Genomic DNA, 20887 nt, shown 5'->3' with positions numbered 1-20887 from the left:
TTTGTGGTAAGCAGCTATTTCTGAGGTTGACAGTGAACTTCATTTTGAATAGTCCATGCGGACATGTGTAGGCTACACCCCTCCTTTCACCATGTGTCATTCCACATACAAACTAGGAGGCATTAAATGAGAGAAAAAAAGTAGACTGTCTTTGACCTCTGCCCCAGTGGGTTTCTCAAGTTAAAAAAGCTGACGCAAATAATGGCACAGCCTCCACTTCCTTTACTGGTTTAAGCCTTGTGTGTTTCATTCTACTCACTATTGTTCTACCTCAAACCTGTTTTCTCAGTGGGCTGGGGCATCTGAGAATCAGGTGAGTGATGCTCAATGCATTACAAGGGGTTCAATACAGAAGGCCAGCTTAAGAGTGTTGACATTCCAGGTAAACCCAAACTCAAACATAGCTGCCGGCCTTATCCGATTTGGAGCCTTTAAAAAAAAAAAAAAAAAAATGCCATAGTCACCACAGCCCTCTTAAACCTCCCAGGAGTTGAAGTATGATGGATGGATTTGTCTGAAATTCCTAATAGATGTTTTATTGTGTCCAGCCTTTCCTAAAAAAAAACAAAAAATAAATAGACAGCAGTTTTCCTGTACTCTACCATAGCAAACACACTTTAAGTTCCCTCTGAAAAATTACATTCAGATCCCATGGTAAGAGTAATAGGCTACTACTTCATTTAAACATAATCATTTTAGAGTTTAGCTGCTGCTCATATACCATAATTGTAGCAGAAAAGCACTAGATTATGCCTGAAACAAGATACATGCACTCATAGATGTCTCACAAGTGTCCATATTTCACAGGTTGATAGGTGACTGTAATAAAGAAATTGCCCTATTGAACTGATAATAATCCCAGCCCACCATAAATGAGTCTGATCCCTCAGTAAATTGAGCCCTTGGTGAGGTGGAGTGGTGTCAGCACCTAGCCAACTCTCAGATGGCTCTCTAATCCTCGCTTCCCTCTCACCACCACCCTCACTGTCTAATCAGTCTTGAACACACACAAAACGCTCACACCCCTCTAACACACACACACGCATGCACACGCACCCACATACTCACCCTTCCTCACACTCGGGCTCAGCCATCTCTTCAGTGTGATGTCACTGCTAATCCACGCTTGGTTATCCGCTGGGCTGCAGTGCTGGCAGAGGGATGTGGGGAGGAGATGCAGTGAATTTTGGGGGAGGTGGAGGGAGGGAGGGGAGGGAGGGGGTAATCAGGCACGTCATAAAGTCTACTCTCTAAAAACTACCACTTCCATTTCCCCGCGCCACACTGAAAACCAAAGCCTTGCACCCAGACAAACTGTACACCATTCACACACACTCATAAATACTCAATGGAGTGTTAATATGGACACATATTCTCTGATAGGAAAAAATGAAACACAGCTGCAAGCATATTGACAGAGGCCTGTGGCTCCTATTCGAGGCAGGGGGATCATTAGAGCGTCTGCTGGATTAAGCGCATCCTCCAAGCCCCCCCCCTCTACCCCATGCATCCAGAAAATGCAAGGCCCTTTTATTGACAGCTTGTCCAAAAAGAGGAATTACCCACATGGTTGAGGCCCTCGTTCCATATGGCACCAGGCTATTAGCAAACATTAGTTGACTGTAACAGCAGTGGTATTAAATTCATTATCTTTTCAGATTATATGTGAGGTGTGTAATTTCGTGTATATGTGTTTGTGTGTGAATGGTGCCACAGAGCATGTACACACACTCGCTATGTGCCAGTGTGTGTGATTAGAGAGTTTTAATGTTCCAGCTCTGGGGATTTGTAGCGTAAGATAAGAAAGGGCATTAATGGTGAATTGTGACGGTCCAACAGAGCAAAACAGTTGTTTTAAATGTGTGTACGGTTCCTTTTGCCGAGTCTGTGTTACAGGAACAATCTACACATTGTCTCACATTTTTAAACTCACAAATACAAACAGGACAGCCATGCATGAGCAAGTGGCTTACGAGACCACTGAGTGAAATTCAATCTATTTGATTTTGTATTTTCCTCACTTACCACATATCTGTTTTAATCTTACCTTAAGCATCCTTGAAATGAGGTGTAATCCAGTTAAGCCCTTTTGAATCTGCTTCACAGCCATATTGCACCCGTTCATCGTCACATAAACATTCTCACCGCTAAACAGCTGCTTCCCTGACAGTGTCCACAAGCCAAAATGTGCATACTGTAGACACTAGCACATCAAAAGCTGCACATTTGTGTGACTGTGAAGGAACTGCAAAGAGCAACAGTGCTGCTTTAATAAAGGTGAAACAATATGCAACATGAAAATAAACATGATGATTATGGTTGTAAAACTAACCATTTAGATTTGTGAATTTGGTTCTACTGGAGCTAATGACAGTGAGGTTTGGGATTCAATGGGGATCCATTATGATGCAAAAATGTCACCCTGTCCTCTTACTGAGAAAAATGAGGAGTAATATGCAGGACAGAAATTGTGGAGTGAAAGCTGCAAGACACATGAAAAGTGTTTGCATTAATAATCCAAACCTTGGATCAAATGCTTGGCCATTAGAAGTCAACAAAACAAGCCAATTTTCTTGCATTTTCTTTAAAACGTACATGTAGAGAGGCCTTGAACCGGTGAATAAGTCTTCAGAGAGATTAATTCTCCTCTGTGATCCTGTTCTCATTACAAGAAGCAGGGGACTCAAACACACGTAATAACAAGGCTGACTGCTGTTCCTTTGTAACATGTGGCTACCTAAATGATCCTAAATAAGATAGATGACAAGGATAAAGCAAATCATAATCGGCATTTTGCACAATGGAACATAATAGTCTGTAGAGAACAAGGGACAACATACAGAGCTCCTGCTTCCATCGCCTGCAGCAGCACACCTAGTCGAGAGCAATTAAAATGAGAGGATTCAATTTTGTCAAACACCAGGAACCTAAGATAAATCTTGTATCTCATCTTCCAGCGGAGGACACTCCCTCGCACCGGTGCTATCATGTTTGTTATGGTATTTTTAAGAAACAGCTGGCTACTGACGGGGAGTTGGTGAAACACACAAACACCCTGCCCCCCTCCCCCAAAATGACGCTAATCCCAATCATTTCAGTGCGAGACCCAGGGGTGAGGGAGAGGGAGAGTCGGGTGAGGCTGTGAATAAAAGACGTCTCAGACTGGAAATTTAGACAGAGCAGGAGGGGGGTGAGAGAAGAGCAAGACAGCACGTCGCTGCATGGTTTCCATGTGGGAGCAATCCACTTACTTGAACTGATAAAGATTTAATTAACACAAGACTGCAATTACTCCATAATTAAAGTAATTTGTCCCCTTGTTTGGATGAGTAGGCAAGACGCCACATGTGCCTCTGTAAGAGCAGATGAGAGAACGAGGGCATGAGGGGCTCAAAGAGGTAGACTCTGTCCCACTTTAATGTTTGAATTTAATGCTTGATTTTCCAAACCTATTTTCCTCTCATATGTTCTAATAAAATATTTGTATCAGCTTCTCTTTAGCCTATGTTTATTTGCCTTTTATTTGACAACTCATTTGTTATTCATTGAGAAAGTAATAAGCTGAGTAGGCTGAGTACAAAGTATCATCAAGAGCCACATGAAATAGTAAATAGGCCTGATATAATCATAATCCTCTTCAAACTGCACTGCATACAGCTTTGAATTGTGTAATGTTACTGCCACAAACCTTGCTCAAAGCCAAAGCAGCAAAACAGAAGGAGAAAAGGAGGGTGACGGTTTTGTTTGACGAGATCAAAAGTGTGTGTTAGGCCTGTGTGAGGTGTTTGACCTTGGACCTGGATAAAGAAATACAGACCCAACCTTGAGGCAAAACACCGGAGCAGTTAGTGATGAAAACAGACTCCCTGATAAATAATGGCTAGCCACCCAAGACAGAAATAGTGAGGAATTAATAGTACAGCGTCCGACATGTGCCGACATGACAGGACTGTCCAATGTGTCAGGAGATAAATAAACACATTTAAAAAAAGGCTGACTGCTATGTTTACTGCATTAAACCAGGGAGACAAATGTGTCTTGTTTTTCCTTCTGAGGGTTGAATGTGCTGTTGCTTAATTTAGGTGAGCAGAAGAGCACTATCTGCCATTTACAGATGATGATCTGCGTATAATTTACCCCAGTGGCACGCTGGGTAATTGAGTTAAATATCACAGCCTTCAACTTGCCATCTTAGGTGTCCTGCTGATAGCTTGGCACACAGCCTGCAGACACCTGTGGCATTTTTTTTTACATGGTCGACAGACAGGACACAAAGACACACATAAAACTTTGGGTGAGTGCAGTTTGTTAACAGTTGGTTATGCACATTATATTCCAGTATAATGCATCTTGTTTCCAGGTCTAACCAAGGAAACGACCTGATCGCTGTTCAAAATATATTGAAACTGCAGCTCTTGAATGCAGCTCTTGCAGGGTTTTCTCTCCAACAGCACTGTCATCCTCCACCTGATCTTAAAACCAGCTGTACAACAGAGTAAACACTGACAGCAACATCATTTTGAATCTTTTGCAAATAATTCTCAAATGATATTATATTGCATCACTGTGACTCTGCCGGTAACCTTTTTATGCTATCCATCTTTTCAAAGACACCATTACACCTTCAAGGGGAAATTCAGCAATTTCACACAGGTCATTTTACACTTCATAGGGATTATTGCTCAGCTACATTACTGAGTTGCATTATGGGAAGTGTAGGATTCTGTATCTCTGGAACATATTGGGGTATTTTGATTATTTGTTCTTTGGGGGGAATTCTCCAACTTTATAGAAGTGCAGCACTAAATTGTGCATCCGGCAAATTGCTGGGCCAAGTGACACAGCTACACATCTACTGTGCCATTTTCCTTCTTCAATGAGGAAGATCTTGAATTGTTAAGGGATGGACTACTGCTTTGATCCTGTGATATGGGTCTGGGGTTGGGCAGCTGTGCACGCTGAGGCTGGAACAACATCCCTCTTTCCCCTTCTGTTTTGTGTAGCTTTAGTTTTATGACAGTCTCATCTAAATAACTCGTTATTTATCCAAACATAAAACTTTTCAGTACAAATATGAACGCAGCTGCAATATGATCCTGTGAAATTAAGTTCTGTGGCTGTGAAAAGGGTGGGGAGGGGTTGTCTGTTAGAAGTTAATTAGGATCAAAAAGGTGATAATAGAGGACTATGGTTCATGTCAGTCTATTACAAAGCTCAGCATCAGCCCGGCACATGAACATCAGTTTCTCCTCCAGGAAGCTGGTTCAAGAAAAAAAAATTGTATCATTGCACTTTATTTGCATAACCCTGCCCTGCTTAAGGCAGGGGAGCCACCGAGCGATCTCAAAATTAGCATGCTGTCACCTTCAGTGTCTTTTCTGTCATTCAGAAAAACAGGCAAGTGTGCAGACATATGAACCCATCTCACATCTACTGCAGAAATGTTAATTAGGAAGCATGGCATCCCACAGCTCCACTCCTCTCCAAACGCCTAACTGACATGTTATGTATTTAAATCCCTTTCATGTGCCCTTATTATAGCGGAGATGAAGTCACATGCAAGTGATGGAAATTGTCATCATCATCGTATAATATTTTTTGCATCCACATAAAAAAAATAAAAGCTAAAAATTACTAACAACTGTGCATATCTGGCATGTCTTATGTGCGATGCCTGGATTTAAATACATCTGCAAATAAATCTAACAACAGTATAATTAATTTATTTTTTTTCAAAGGCAAAACAAAGACATATGGAATGTAGGAGATAAATGTCTAACTTTAAATATATAGCCTATACATACAGTGTATCTCCTGTGGTAGCCTAATTGCACATACAGAGGATTTTCAGGCACATACTGTACACAGGCATGCCAATTTAGTTAATTCAATTTATCTCGTTTCAGATGTATTTGGGATGTATTTATACTTTAGTCTTTTGCATTTAGAAAAAAAAAAGAAAAAACATGAAAAACTTCCATTTCTGTGCTGTGTGTTTTTGGCTCTTGATAGCCGCAGGCTCAGTGGATTGGTGCTTCACAGTGCCAACATCTCTATTGTTGAGGAAATAGTGCCCTCCTGTGGCTTCAGGGGGAAACTACACCCTGCTCACAACGCCAAGGGTGTGTTAACTCATGCTATCATTTCTTATGGTAAATATTAAGATGAGCCTGATAAGATAGAACATGAAATGTGAATAAAATAGACTTCAAGAAAATTCTTGCCCTTATCTGAAAGTTAAAATAATATGCAGTGTTTGATGGAGCTATCAACAGTCAGGGCCATTTTGGCGACCAAGATAGAAGAGCAATGCTCATACAGAGGAATGATGAAACACATATGTAACTGTGATTAAACATTACAGCTGCTGTGTTGTGTGAACACAGCCGAGACATCTGGAGTTCAAAGGCAGGAGATGAAAAAAAGAAAGAAAGAAGCCAATTCTCATCAACTCTACACACCTTTTTTTTTTTTTTTAAATCAGTGGATCGTTTAAGAATTGCCTCAGTGTAACATTTTAGCAGACTGCCAGGCCTAAAACAGAGACAACCAACTCAGTCTAGCATATTTTTAAAAAATATTTTTATTCTTTGCAAAAGAGGCATTGGGAGCATCAGTGTGTTCTATGGCTTGTGTACAGAGTTCCTGTAGGAGACAAAATCATAGAACAAGCCCTTGGGTGAACTGAGGGCCCCACCCATGTTTACCAAGGAGGAATGTTTGAGGCAGCTACTCTGCAGCTGTTACAGAACACGGTGTTAAGCAACGGGCACAGTGTTTGAGCTCAAAGTGTTAGAAAGGAATGCTACTGTACAGTATGTGGCTTGGTGATTGACCCTGCAAGGCAGTTACATAAAAATCTGAGGAAATCGAGCCATCCGGAAATGCTCTGTGGTATGAGCGAAGCGTAATGCTGCTGATTCTTTTGAAGAATGCTGAGTATGTTTCTCTTAGGAAGGAACCAAAAAAAAAACACACAAAAAAAAATTACCCCAGCAGTCCACCGCTGCTGCTGCTGAGATTTCTATCTTTGTTGTAAAGTCTAGGAGCCCTTAACCATGGTGGATCCTGCCCCTCAGCAATACCTCCGAATTTTATTCATCATACTTGGAGGAACATTTGAATGCTATAATAGAAGCATGACTGTCAACGTCCCACAGTTATAATGCTCACTGTGTATTTGATAAAGTCTTGGCAGAATTAATGCTTTTGACTACTCGATGTAGTCGATGGGCACAGTCTGGCGAGCTAACATCGCAGAAGAATGCACAGATTCGTCCCAGATTCTTTAGTTTCAATTCATCCGCTATTTTGTTGTGGACAACTTGACTCATCCAAACACAATAGTACTTACCAAATTTGGCATTGGTTATGATAATATCATTATTCCCATGGAGCTAGTGCGTGCAACTGAACAGCCTTGACTGTAATCCAGAGCTGTCAACACTCCACCGTAGCAGCAGTTTGGGTTTACATCTTGCATGTGGAGAGAAAACAGTTCCTCCTTATATTTGGTATAATCTCTGGATGCTGCTGAGACTGTGCCCAGGTTTGAGAGCGTATAAATCATTGGATCAAACCCAGCGTGGGATAAAGCTAACAACAGTGCAGACTGAATACAGTACATGTGTGGGGTAGGGACATAGCAAGCTAGCAGGCTACTAGCAAGCAGGTGCGGCTATGGCAAGTGTTTGAACGCCTCCAATGTTTGTCTTTCACTGCAAATAGGCCTGACCTGTACCTTTAACACCAGTGAGAGAGAAAGAGAGAGAGAGTTGTGGAGTTGGAGCACCACCAGTGAGGAGAGTCAATGTGTTTCAGTACATTCATCGTCACACCCTGCGAGCTTGGTTGAATTCCTGTGTTCTCTCTGGTAGCGTTTTGGGTGGTGGGTGAGATCATGGAAAAGGGGGGGATCGGGGATTGGGGGTGAAATGATGTAGGGCGATGCCGAACAAAAGCCCAAGGGCACCCACACGGTCCAACCCGCACACACAATCACACATGCACGCACGCACACACTCACAAACATTCTCACGCACACATTATTTATGCAGGAGAAAAATATATTAACATTTGCATTAGAAAACAGTACAAGGGCCTCAGTGTAGTAAAATACCTCCTCTGTCAGATAAAAACGTGGAAGAGAATCCATGTGGGTCGTCATTTTCTTATGTCTTCTGTATGCAAAACTAACTCTCTCTTTGCCTTCAACAAAATAGCTTTTCTCATTTATGAAAAATATTCCCACAGTTGAATGAAAAATATCCCCCCACCCCACCCCCTTTTTAAACAATGTTCAGCAAATGGAAGCCACCTCTGGAGAGCTACATGATCTAGACGCCACCAGGGGGTTAAGGCCAGCAGGCCGATGGGGAGTACTTAACTAGTTAGCCATGAGATCACAAGGTTCTCCTGGCTTCTCCCAGCCAACAGTCCAGCTGTCTGGCTCTGTAAAAACTTTGTCTCAGACCCTCCAGGAACTAGCCTATAAACCCCCCCCCCCCCCATTTCCCTCTCCCAACAGACCCAAGTACACCTGCTCACTATTATCTGGTTCAGTCTGGTTCATGAGTAAAAACGGTTCATTCCTTCTACAACCTTAATCCCACGGCCCTCTGATGGAAAACCAGCAGGCATTGTAGTTTAAACAGCTCAATGCTGGAGCCGTGTTTAAAGCGGTTGGTTGGCAGGACAGCTGAAACAGTATTTCAGTCTGGCAAGAGCCAGGGATCTGTGGTCCAGTGTGCTCCACATCTCTGTATCCCACAGCGGCCATCCAGCCAGCCACAAGAGGCCCTGAACAATCTGTAATGGCTCTCTGTTGTGCAGAATCCACAGCATATGACCAGAAGTTGAGAAGACTTACTCCTTTTCCACAGCTGGCTTACATGAACAAAAGAAAGCACAAAATAATTTGAACAGTTTCACAGCATGTTGGCATTCCTGTCTAATCTTCTCTGCCAGAGCAGGACCCTTCAGCTCAGTCCACCGGGCCCTGGAAGATTAGCTTGGAACAGCCCTGAGTGAGGCTGAGCTGGGTGGCACAGAAGGGGCAGGCGGCGTGGAAGGCGTGGGTGCCATGGGGCAGAGGGATCTCTGCCCAGTACTTGACTGACTTCTCTGAGCACACGTGTCCACATGGCACGAAGGCGTGTGTGGGCGCACCTGTGTCCACGTAGAAGGCCGGCTCGCAGCCCAGCCACAGCGGCACGTAGGGCCCCACCACCCGGCACATGGGACACTCGCGCTGAGTGTTGGGCTCCTGCTCCGAGCGGTGACCCCAGTTGTGGTAGCCGTGCACGTGGCCGCACGCTAAATACACCCAGGGCTGCTTATCCTCCAGGGAGGAGAGGGCGCGGCTGCGTTGCATGCTCGGGAAGGCGAGGGTGTTGAGACCTACAGGACACTGGGGTCGCGCTGCGTTGATCTCCTGCCTGAGAGCCTCCAGGTGCTTCTGGGTGGGGGTGTGGAAGAGGCCTTCTGCCGTACGCCACAGCAAAGTGGCTCCACAGAGATCCACCAAGGAACCATCCTGCAGTATGTTGCTCTCGTTCTCCACCTGCAGAGTAGCAGACAAAGATTGGGTTAAACTTAGCAACAAAACAAAGAGCCTTTATGCCACTCATGTGACCACCATCATCACAGCAGCATGTGTGACCTAAGAAACATGTGCTTCAGTTATGACACAGTAATATTTATGCTGTACATGTTGGAGGTTACTGACCAGTTTGCCTGGGGTCTGTGCCGAGCGGGTCTCTCTTAGTGTGTAAACATCCCCACAAACAGAGATCTCTCTCCACACGCCGGGCTTGGACTCTTCTGTGAATCCACCCCTGGGGTGCATCACCAGCACGCCATTGGTTGTTAGGCCGTCCATGTGACCGTCAGGGTTTTTCCATTTTGCAGCTTTCTCCTGCAGGCGAGACAGAGCGCAGATGATGATGAGAACTGATTGTGTTGTGTGGCATTCAACTTCTTTTTTTGTTTTTTGCATAACATTACCAAAAGCAGAAATAGCATTTGTTTCTCTGTTTAATGCAGATAAAGATATCGTATGTATGACTAGTAATTACCCCAAGGAAGATGTTTTTGGAGGAGTCGAACCCGGCTGCGTAGATGCGAGCAGTGAAGGGAGGGTTGCGCTCACACACAACTCGGCAGGCAAACCGGGAGATGGTGCTCTGTGTGATGGGAGTCTCCTCTCCCTCCTGGCCTCCTGCTACTGTGTCAGTCACCACAAAGTCTATGGGACTCTCTGTGGAACGCCCAATCTACAAAACACAGCAATTAATCAGTATCACGCTCTGCTGTTGTAGGGTTTCTTGTCATCTCCTGTCAGCGCTTCGGCATGCACATGGACACTGGCAGTGCTTTCTTTTTTAATTCCCTGCAGGCATTTGAACTCTGAACTGTTCTGCTTCCTGGCAGTTCAGCCTTCTGCCAGTGTGTGGCGGTTTGACATTTGAATGATACCGCAAAAGATCTTGTTGCAGTGTGTATGTGTGTTGTGTTCAAAAAAATGCTGAGACACAATCCACTTTGGTACACGGAGTTCAGTACAGCAGCATGTTGTTGTTATATCAGTACATCTCTGAAGAGAGTCCAAGTTTCTATTCTTTTATTTGTGTTCAAAAAGAATATTCCAGGCTTATTTTTAACACAGACCACAGAGTTCAGCAGTGAAAAATGCCCAAACATTCCTCAAGCTGAAAAAACAGAGGCATTTCCCCCTTTCATTTCCTCATTTCTAAAATCCCAAATTATCCTAAAGTCCTATTTTTGAATTGTCATCATTCTCTACCCCTCTTTGTTTCCATTTACTCAGTGTTGTTTTAAGACATAGACACAGTACAGTCCTGAATATGTTGCACGTGTCTGCAGAGCTAACTTCCCTGTGTCATCATCTTCTTGCTGTACATTCAGATTAATGCTACAGACAGAACAGTTGACAGTGCGCTCAACACGACACAAGCCATCTCTGGCAGAGCATGAGATCATGAGGAGGAAAGATGACCAAGTGTGTATCTTTGGACCAAATATCAGTTAATACAGTAAATCAAGTGTAGTTAATCCAATAGGATGTTGAAAAAAACTAAACAAATTACATTTACCTGAAACATGTCTGTGTCTTTATCATGGCAGTACTCCACCACCACCGTCTGGTTCCTGGACAGTGTGTAGGAGATGCTGTGTTGGCCTTTACAGTTCACAGCCTGAAATACAACAATGAACAACTTATTACATACACGCTGCTATACTGCATTGCATGTTACCAAATTACACAATAACACATCATGTATTTATTATGATCTCGATGACTCGCGTATAAACACACCACCAACAAAAGAGTGTTTAGTTTTAGTGTCATGGTGAAGCCAGGAGAAACTCTTTGATGTCTTGGTTTGTGGCTTTAACACAGGATGTGAGGGAGCTAGTGTTTCACAAGCAGGAGCTGCACAACCGAAAAGCCTTGTGCAATCATTGAATCATTGCTGAGCTTGGTATTAGATTGCACGGTGCTCAACTGATGAGTCAGCTCCAACCGTCGACGACAACTGTATCGTTTTTAGAAGAAAATGTATATTTGTCCTCATTTAATCCCGTTACTTACGACTAAAAATTTGCAGCGTTTTCAGTTATGATGAATTTTGTTTCTGTGTTTGTTTTTACAGCACGAGCTGAAGCCAGAGCCTCTCGTGACTTATTCCGTAGTTTCTTCATCAAATTACCAGAAAGATCTGCGGCAGGAATTTCTGGCAGAGGAACAGAGGAGAGCGCAGAAAGTCACACTCCCGTGACAGTGACCATAAACTGCCTACTGGCTCAGGCACTGTAGTGAGGGAGGGTGAGTTAAAGCCACACAGGCCCAGCTCCCATCAACACTTTACCACATGCCGCTATCATCCAACTCTAATCAGCAAACTCCATTTTCCAAACACCCCCCCTCCCTGCTCTCTCTCTCCCTTTGTCACGTGCAGGAGGGAAACAGGGAGGGAGAAAGTGGGTCATCAGCACTGCCACACTCTGCTGTAACATCAGAGACAGACGGGGACAAATGTCATCATCACATGCAGTCTTGTCTCGACTGCACTGCTAAAAACAAATGGTGCTCCACCTGTTCCAGGGCTAAAAGAAGTTTATACACACTCCAAGCAGAGGGGTATATTTTTATAAGCACAACAACCCCCCAACCACCCACCCACCCCGCCAAAATGTCACACATCCTCCTGGAGTTGAAGGCGTAAAAATAAAAAAACACAGGCAGCCATAGGCCAACCAGCCCCCAAAAGAAAGAAAGCCAATGTAAGCAATCACATGCACAAATGGAGTAATTGAGATCAAGTGGGGAGATGAGAAAGCAGGGGAAGGATTTGAATAGGAGGCTGGCAGTGGCAGCATGGGAGCTCCTCATTATCTGTCATGAACACCAGAGTGTGCACAGACACGTGAGCTTTCCCTGTCAGCTTCTCAGCAACAGAGTCCTCTCAGTTTGATCGTATGAGACTGAAACACAAGGGGAACAGGAGTAGGTTGGGGAGTGTGTAGGCTGCGATAGAATGAAAAACAATAGAAAAGAAAGAAAGACCCTCCACACACCATCCTGCTCGTCTCGTGAGGAATTGCTATTTTTGACCAAGTGCACAGCTGGAAGTGGAGGGCCGGACTTCTGCGACAAACTTCCTCCTCAGTTCACCCTCCCTACCCCAGGCCTGGTGGCAGGGTGGCAGGGAGGAAGAGTGGTAAAAAAAAAAAAGGGGAAGAAGACCGCAGAAGTTCCCATCTCCAAACAGTCTGTGACTTTTAAAATGGCACATTGGAACAGGAACATTGAGCTTAAACTTTAATGGAAAGACACACAGTCTCTGTGATGAAAAAAAGTCACAGAAAAAAAACAACAACAAAAAAAACCAACGTCTCAGCAGATATCAGGAGTCAAGTTCCAAAAGGTGAGAGTAACTTGAACCACAGCGCCTTGGGCCAGCGAGCTAAACTCTCTATAAATGTCTGAAATACTGGCCTCCAAGAGGTGCAGAGGTAAGCAGGTCCTCCAGCTTGTTTAGCAGTTTTGCTTGGGAACCAAAGGCAGGAATGCAGGGAGGCAGACATGTTATACTGGATGGGGCAGTTTCTGGCAGGCACTCTGGTGCAAAGAAAAAGCTACGGGGCTTGGCGGGGTACTGCAGTTATTGTACTGGAAATATCAACATTAGGGTCTGCCAACAATAATGTAAAGGGGCTTTCTGCATGTTCCATAAGCTACTGAATCTCAAAAAAACAAAAAAAAGCATGGTGCTGCTGCTCTCAAAGTCAGTTTTGGTTTTCAAGAACTACAATCTGCACAGTTCAATAACAATATGGATTCACAGTGGCCTAAGTCCATTGACAAAAATGACTCATTTTGTTTCACTTATTATTTTGCTATTTCTGTCTAAATTAAGGCGAAAAACTAGTTCATTCCCACTCTTCATTAAATCAATCATTCATCTTTCGATCTGTTCTGTACCTTGCTTGCCTGGGGTGTGTTGAGGATGTGCACAGTGCTCGGCTTAACACCATTGGCTTTGGTCCTCCTGTATAGCGCAAATCTGCTTTTCCGTCTACCCCGATCTCCATTGGGCAGAGAGCCATTGTACCTGTCACAGAAAGGGGGGGGGGTGGGGGGGTGGAGGCAAAGAACAGCAAATTAACTTTTTTTTCACACGAAAATGCAAACAGTTTTTTTTTTGTGGCTGTAAAAAAAGATGTGTCTAATGAGATTTACAGGGAGAATTCTTGTAATCATATAACAAGTAAACACGGAGAATTAAAAACATTCATGCGTTTTGAAAAGGAGCTTTGCCACGCATTACATCACTGGCAATCTAATGCACCCTATTAGCAGTCTAAGCGTTACCTTGGATAATGTTTCTTATTACATAATGCACTCTGGTGCTTGTGATTTCAGTGAGCTAGCTCTGTGTACACGGCAGCTGTTCTTTTGGTCTGGGTCCCAGGCAGGAACAGGTTTTAAGATGCACATCAGGTCTGCTATCACTTTGGGCACGCATGCAGTCTGGGTGGAGAACTGGCCCACATGACAGTAACACAGCCTCTCAAAGCTGAATTTTTATTCACTGATACAGACAGCTCTAAGATCTCTATTTCAAAGCCCCAGCTCCACTAGAGAAGCATCTAAGAGCCTTCTCTGCTTTCACTCCTCAGTGCTCGATGCTATCTCTGCCCTCCAGTCTGCTGCGAGGCATCTAGCCCGGGCTGCTCCTTGTGAATGAGGAAGCCCCTTCCGGTAGGACTGGTCCTCTCCCCATCCACCAGCTGGTTCCTACAGCTGGGACACCCCATGCTCTACTCCCATCCAACACACAGGACCTTCTGTCACTCCCATGTAACCGCAGTGTGCTGAACAGACACTTTACAAAACGGAAATGTCTTTATTTAAAGCCTCCAGTTTGCATGGCAGTGCATTTCACGGGGGAATGAGCTCTACCGATCACTACATAATCTGACATTTCTGCTCTGTGTTGCAACATATATGCAACAATGGCAACAAGAAAGCCTCCTTCTGCTCCTCCCTGCCCGACCTCCCTCCCAAGCTAGTCCACCTGTCCCATGTCTCCACGCGGCTGGCCACGCATGGAAACACATGGACCCAGTCAGCACAGTGCACAAAGCTGGCCTGTAGGACAAGCCACCCACAGTGACCTAGAGAGGCAATGAATGATACTGTATTACTACAACTAATACATTGTAGTGGTCAGATGACTGTTTTATTGTCTTAAAATGTTTAACTTAGCCCTTATGGTCTTTGGGTTTTACTTCCAGTTATGATTATTGTCTAATGGGACGTTTATTTTACATGTTGCTCTTAAAGTAAATCTACTCCAAAGTCAAAAGGTAGAGAAAAAAACCAGAAAGCATTTCAAAATGCTAAATTTGTTCCTATGGTGCTCATTAACCACAACCTATACATAATGATAATCTTGAGCCTAAATAAGATCCATGTGGGTTAGAAGAAATATTGATGATCTCTTTACTCTTTAACAGCTAATTTCACACTGTGCCACTAACTCTATTCCAATTTTATTAGGCCTGTCCTAGAAACTCCCCATCTAAATAAAGAGCAGCTACAGTAGGCCTACATACTGTTCACATTTCTATTTGGTTGAGCTGGATACCTGTGCCTGGATGTCTCACATACAGCACACAATCAGATGATATGCAGCTTAGCATTTTCGCCATGCTGAATTCTAACTGCTGAATATAACCATGTCTCTCTGAGCAACAGCACACATGCCGTCTATTATTCATCATTACATTGAGGAACAATATTCTGTCATCCAGGAACCGCCACCGTCACATTAGCTAGGACAGGCTCTTTAAAGCTGCGCTCCAAATAATTGTGATCGCTTTCCCTTTTGACCTGTGCCAGACAGACAGCGGATTTACCTTCCAATACTTTGGAGCAGGGATTAGACGACTCTGGCGTATCACCTATCCTCCAGGGTTGCGCTAAGGAGCCAACAGCACCTCCTACCTCTTATGCTAACATGAAAGGCTAGTGTTCGCAGAATGAGGAGGAGATATGCTGAGTTGTTATAACACCCATTAGCATGACACAGAGGCAGGGTGGCCTGAACGGGTCACAAAAGATGCCACATGGATCAGATGATGCTGCAAATAAAATTGCAGGCTTTATGGTGTATAATGTGGGTCAATCTAAACTTAACAAATAAATCTAGACGGCCAGATGGAAGAGTGTCGGTCAACTGACTCAGATTCAATCTGCTGTGGCCTCAAGTATCCATCCGACTGGTATGACCTTGCAAAAAACACTGACACCGCGTAAGCTCCACCTACACTGACTGACTTTGAGCTGAGAGAGAGAGGCCAAAGACTCGCACTTCTCCTTGGATGAATAAAGAAGGCATCACAACAACAGTGTCAGTTTGTACCAATGATGTCCAAGTTGATTTGTCCACTTCCTTCACCGCAACGCTTCTTGAGAGAGAAATGCACAAAGTTCAATCAATAGCCCCAGTCTCTCAGCCACAATGGACAGAGGAAGCTGAGGAGAGGCAAAGGCTGGGTGCTGATCAATCCATCCTTTCATTTCCAGGATACCCACACACATACACACACACACCCCCCCCTCCCTTTCACTGACCAGCACCAAGCCAATCCGCCCCGGCAGAGATGGGGGGCAGCCATGCAAGTAATAAGAGCCACCTCGGTCGTGGCAACTAAACCACTGAGGGAACTGCTGCTCAAACAAGCTTTGTTCCATGCTGTCAGCTATCTTGTCTACCATCGGTTTTATCAATGGGATGTGATGACATGGCAGTGATTATACACCCATTACATCTGATTCAAATATGTGTCTTTATGTCAAGAGAGAGAACAAAAGCACCAGCTTCAAACATGCCACATGTTCAGCCTGAGGTAATAAGCAGTCAGCACTTTTTTGGCCCTTATAATAAGCAGGATGACTGTGATTGTATGGGTGGAGGGCGACGGACAAAACCACACTCAGCCACCCTCTGTCTGTATGTCATCTTCACCAGCGTCTCTATTCAAGCGCTGTACGCACTACGTATGTGATACCCGCAGCACAGGCACATAAAAATATTCATTTTAAGTTTTAATAACTTTCAGATGAGTTTCAGTCCTGGTCAAACTCCAATCACTGATGTCACAGTAGGTGTTTTCAAACATCTGTTGCAGCTGCTGCCCTTGACAGTTCATCAATAAACATGTTTACAATGATAACTGGCTGCGGTTGTTCCTGTTCAAATCCAGGAAAAACACAGTAGTGGCTGTTGAATATTTTTCATAAACAAAGAAAAAGCCACAACAGCATTTACTTAGTGGCAGGACGAGGCACGTATACTAATACCACTCGCTTTCTTTTGTTTTTGTTTTTATTACTTCAGCAGATTAGGGCTGAGTACTGAAATTCTGTGATAACAGTGCCAGTATTATAGTTTCAATACTAATGCCAAACCTACTGAAACCTTATTGAGAAGACAATATATCTCTTTTTTTCTTTCAACAAAAGCCCTTTTAACTTAACAAAAGAGGCCAGAGTATTCACATGTTGAATAAAGTCTAAATATAATGCGACTAGTTTGCCAAGTTAAGAGTAAATGTGGATCTTTTATCATCTTTCAATAGATTCGAAACAAATACTTGATTTATCCATCAACAGAGGATTAGTAGGTACTCAAGGCGACGTGATTAATAGGTCTTTCTGATAAAAACAATGGTCACTGCCTAAAGCGTCTCAGTTGTTTCTGAGTTACAGTTGTTTCTCTGTTTCACTGTAAACTGGTTCTCTTTGGTTTTTTGACTCTTGGTTGCACAGAAACGAGCTCAAAACATCGGTTTGGCCTACAGTAAACTCTAACACATATTTTTCATTTACTGGGCCAGACATTTCAGTTAGATGGTGACTTTCAAACTAATTAATCATAAAAAAATAATTGTCAGTGGAAGTGCTTGTTGACTGTTTTCAATATTCTGTCCTCCAGTGGATTCATTATGTTTTGGTACCAAAATGTATTGAGGTTTGATACACGGCCCCTTAAAAGATTATTGGCAGAGCTTTCAGCACCAGGATTCGGATGGTGTTTTAATATAAGATTTGAGACAGAAAAATGCTGCCAGGTTATCAATATAAACATAAACTGAGATTAAACACAACTAAGTTATCAATGATTTCCTTACAAAGAAGTTACCTGCACACAAAAAGAGTTTGCAAACTCATATAGAGACTATACTGTAAGGTAATGTGACAATACAGTGAGTGTACTATGAGACAATTTACATTTGTCCACCCTGTGCTAGCTAGCTTTGCCTTTATTGTGTAGAGCTGTGTATGGTCATTGTGGGCAATATTGCAAATCAATAAGCAGCACTGTTCTCTGGAAATAGTTTGATATGATTTTGAATGTGAATGTGATTAAGTGCCTGGATTTTTTTGGAAGTGTTTGGTTTCTTAAATTAGCCAAGAACGCATAAGAGCAGCCATGTTTCATAGTTTTCTACTATCCATTCTTGGACTGACACTGCAAAATCCTGCTAACAGTAACGACCCCCTTAATGTGACCATGTGACCATGTGACCAGCAGACATGAGAAGATGAATGTAAAGAAATACGGTAGGTCCTTTTGTTGGGAGATCCAAGGTGTGTGTGTGTGGTTTCCAAACTATTATGGCTTCCTGGAAATAACACAAACCTTAGCCTGGTAGTAGCCAACCTACATTTGTATGTGTTATTCAGACGTAACGTTGTGTGGTCTGAGTTACAGATAGTTTTGAGAAAAAAAGGAAGAAGCCTGGGGGCTGGGGGAGGGGACCATGACCACTTCCGAATTCCTTAAACCCCATGAATCCAACTTTAAGGTGGGAAGGAGCGCCCCGGTCAAGCTGCTGAACATCAGACTCGTCCCATCCGACTTACTAAAGTTGGCCTGAACCTATCTATTTCATGGACATCTATACATGTCGAGGTGGCCAGGGCCAGATGTTTTCCTAACACTAGTAGTAGTCTGTAATCAAACATCACCACGACTCGGCATAAACGAAAAATGTACATATTTTTTTTGATTGCGCACGTGTCTGATTTGTGGGGGTAACGTGAGTGCGTGAATTTCTCAACTGGGCTTGACGTATTTTCCCTCGTAGCTATTATCTAACTGTTTGTTTATGCACTGAAAATATATTAAGCTTAAGTAAACACGACATTACTGCTAATTATCACGTTTCTTCGTGAACTTACAGTCGCTTAACTTAGCCAAGTTAGCTCTACGACTGCCCTCTTTGAGAAACTTCCTCTAGATAAATATTCGCTTTTCGTGTCCACTGGGAACGTGTCTATAAAGTAAAATTACCCCCATAATGAACATAATACCCATTCAAACTTACCCCAGCACCACCAGTTCCCCGTATTTCACTGGGTCTTTGGACGGGGCGCAGTGCTCCTCTTGGCTTGACGAAAACATGAGGCTTCTGGCTTCGCTGTGTAACGTTAGCTATACAGTAATAACAGCGGCTCAAAAATAACCAGGAATCCCCTTCAAAAAACACCACACGCTCTCATTTCATATCGTATATCCGGCGGCATGCGTCTGTGTGCCCGAGCGAACCCAGTTTTTCATCAAAATAAACTGGTCTCAAACTTCTTTACCGTGACATAGCAAAAATGTAACTTACTTGGCGGTTGAATCCGCTCTGAAGCAGATACAAAAACAGCGAGGAGCAGGGCCGGAACGTACCATCGTGTTGTTCTTTACTTTGTGTAGGGGGGGACGCTTCACTCACCACGGATTTGAAGTCATTTTCTGGGCAAACTGTGTTGTATATAGATATTTAAAGCATCGACTGTAGCATTTCAAACCATATCGTGCTTAATTTAAACCAAAGAAAAGCAAAATTGCTGAACTCTGGGTACAACTATCTTCTTGTGCCACCTCCCATGGTTCGTGGATCGCACCTTGTGTTATGTAAACAAAGAGTACAATCTGGGAATTCTTAAAGGGATCATACTTTTCCTGATATGTTTTCAAAGTTTCCAGTTTCCTATATCTGACAGAAAAGAAAAAAAGGTTGAACGTACTTTTTCGTCTTAAAATACTCCTCGTATACACAATGCAGGGCACAGTTTTGTTTCAGCAAACATTTATACGAAACACATCATTTTACTGGATATGACTACTGTTATGTGTCTAAAGTTACACAGTGGGCCTGCAGAAGGTGGGGTAGTAATAGTGGGAAACACATGGGGAAAATAATCATCCTGCTTCATTTCCTCACTGAGATAATTTGCAGAGTGCAAAGCTGGAGAAATCTGATTTGTTCATTCAGTTGCTTAACCCCCCCACCCTCCCCCCTCGTTTTAAGGGCTTTATTTTATTAGGGCTATAGTGCAGTTGGCAAATGCATGTGATTGATTATGCAACCTACCTAATCACATCACTATTTACCTGCGAGCTTGGAAGTTTTATTTCATTACTCAGTTCAACAATTCCATGCCAGTGTCAAGGTTCATGCTTTCATCTCTTCAGGTAGTTCATGTACATATGCTTATTTTTTTCTGATGAGAACATGCACATTAATCTACTGATAATGATGATGCCTCTGATTAACTTCTTACTTAATTAGTTACTTATGAGGATGATTCACAGACCTTCTAATGTAACCAAATGTCCAAACCGTATGTGGGGATGTCAAGAACTTCTCAACCACCGATGTCCCACATGTCCAGTTGTTCTCACACCTTTCCGATGAATGTGCCACTTCTCCACTTTACTGCCTCTGTCTTGTTTTCACAAGAATCTACACGGCTGGAGGTGAGGTGCTCTCGCTGTTCCTCCCAGCCCCCTCAGTGGTCCCGTTCCCTCTGCAATTACAGCCCCCTGTTTGAACTGGTGTTCAGTTTCAAAGTGCAATAACGCCTGACATAAAAACAAAAGGTAGCTGGGTGTCACTGGGGCCCACAGAGGTGGATCCCTCCCTACAAGTTGCACAACACGATACATAATTGATGTTTTTTTCTCCCTTTGTAAGCAGCATAACTCAGATGGCATTTGATGGTTCTGTTCATAGCTGTACATACTTGTCCATTAATAGTACAGAGGAGTGAACTCCAGCTTCTTCAGCAGTTGTGCACATGGATCAGGCTGCATTAGGCCTTTAACTACAGGCCTGGGGCCTGGCCTCAAAGCCGTGGGGATAATGAATGTTTACTGCCCTTTTGTGTCACTGTCTCTTTCCGCTTTGCTTTCATCCACTGAGCATTGTCTGTGTAAAAGAGCACTACAGTCTTTTCTGTGTCTGTTTGACTCACCCTCGCATATAAACACACACACACAGTAGAGTTGGGGGGTGG

The 20887-nt window shown here is 43.4% G+C and overlaps 1 protein-coding gene across 1 annotated transcript; it reads right to left on the bottom strand.

The window, feature by feature from the left end:
* Positions 1-6565: 6565 nt before the first annotated feature.
* On the bottom strand, positions 6566-19249 carry peli2 (pellino E3 ubiquitin protein ligase family member 2). Its single transcript, XM_085768591.1, has 6 exons — positions 18925-19249; positions 13508-13637; positions 11115-11216; positions 10077-10274; positions 9728-9916; positions 6566-9562 (listed from the first exon to the last, which is right to left on the bottom strand). Exons 1-6 carry the CDS (start codon positions 18999-19001, stop codon positions 8984-8986), a joined length of 1275 nt encoding a protein of 424 aa, XP_085624717.1. The 5' UTR covers positions 19002-19249; the 3' UTR covers positions 6566-8983.
* Positions 19250-20887: the final 1638 nt, after the last annotated feature.

Source organism: Trachurus japonicus, chromosome 22 (assembly GCF_045865225.1).
Source record: "Trachurus japonicus isolate A0001 chromosome 22, Traja_1.0".
In the NCBI taxonomy this organism is placed as follows: domain Eukaryota; kingdom Metazoa; phylum Chordata; class Actinopteri; order Carangiformes; family Carangidae; genus Trachurus; species Trachurus japonicus.
Note: the sequence above shows the minus strand (reverse complement) of the source record. Positions and strands in the feature narration are given on the sequence as shown.

Bases quoted from the DNA above. Each gene is read 5' to 3' on its own strand.
- peli2 (XM_085768591.1), bottom strand. From the start codon at position 19,001: ATGTTTTCGTCAAGCCAAGAGGAGCACTGCGCCCCGTCCAAAGACCCA. The intron at 13,638-18,924 runs GTAAGTTTGAAT...TTTCTGTGACAG, and splicing joins GGGGAACTGGTGGTGCTGGG to GTACAATGGCTCTCTGCCCA. The intron at 9,563-9,727 runs GTCAGTAACCTC...GCTACTCTGCAG, and splicing joins CACAGACCCCAGGCAAACTG to GTGGAGAACGAGAGCAACAT.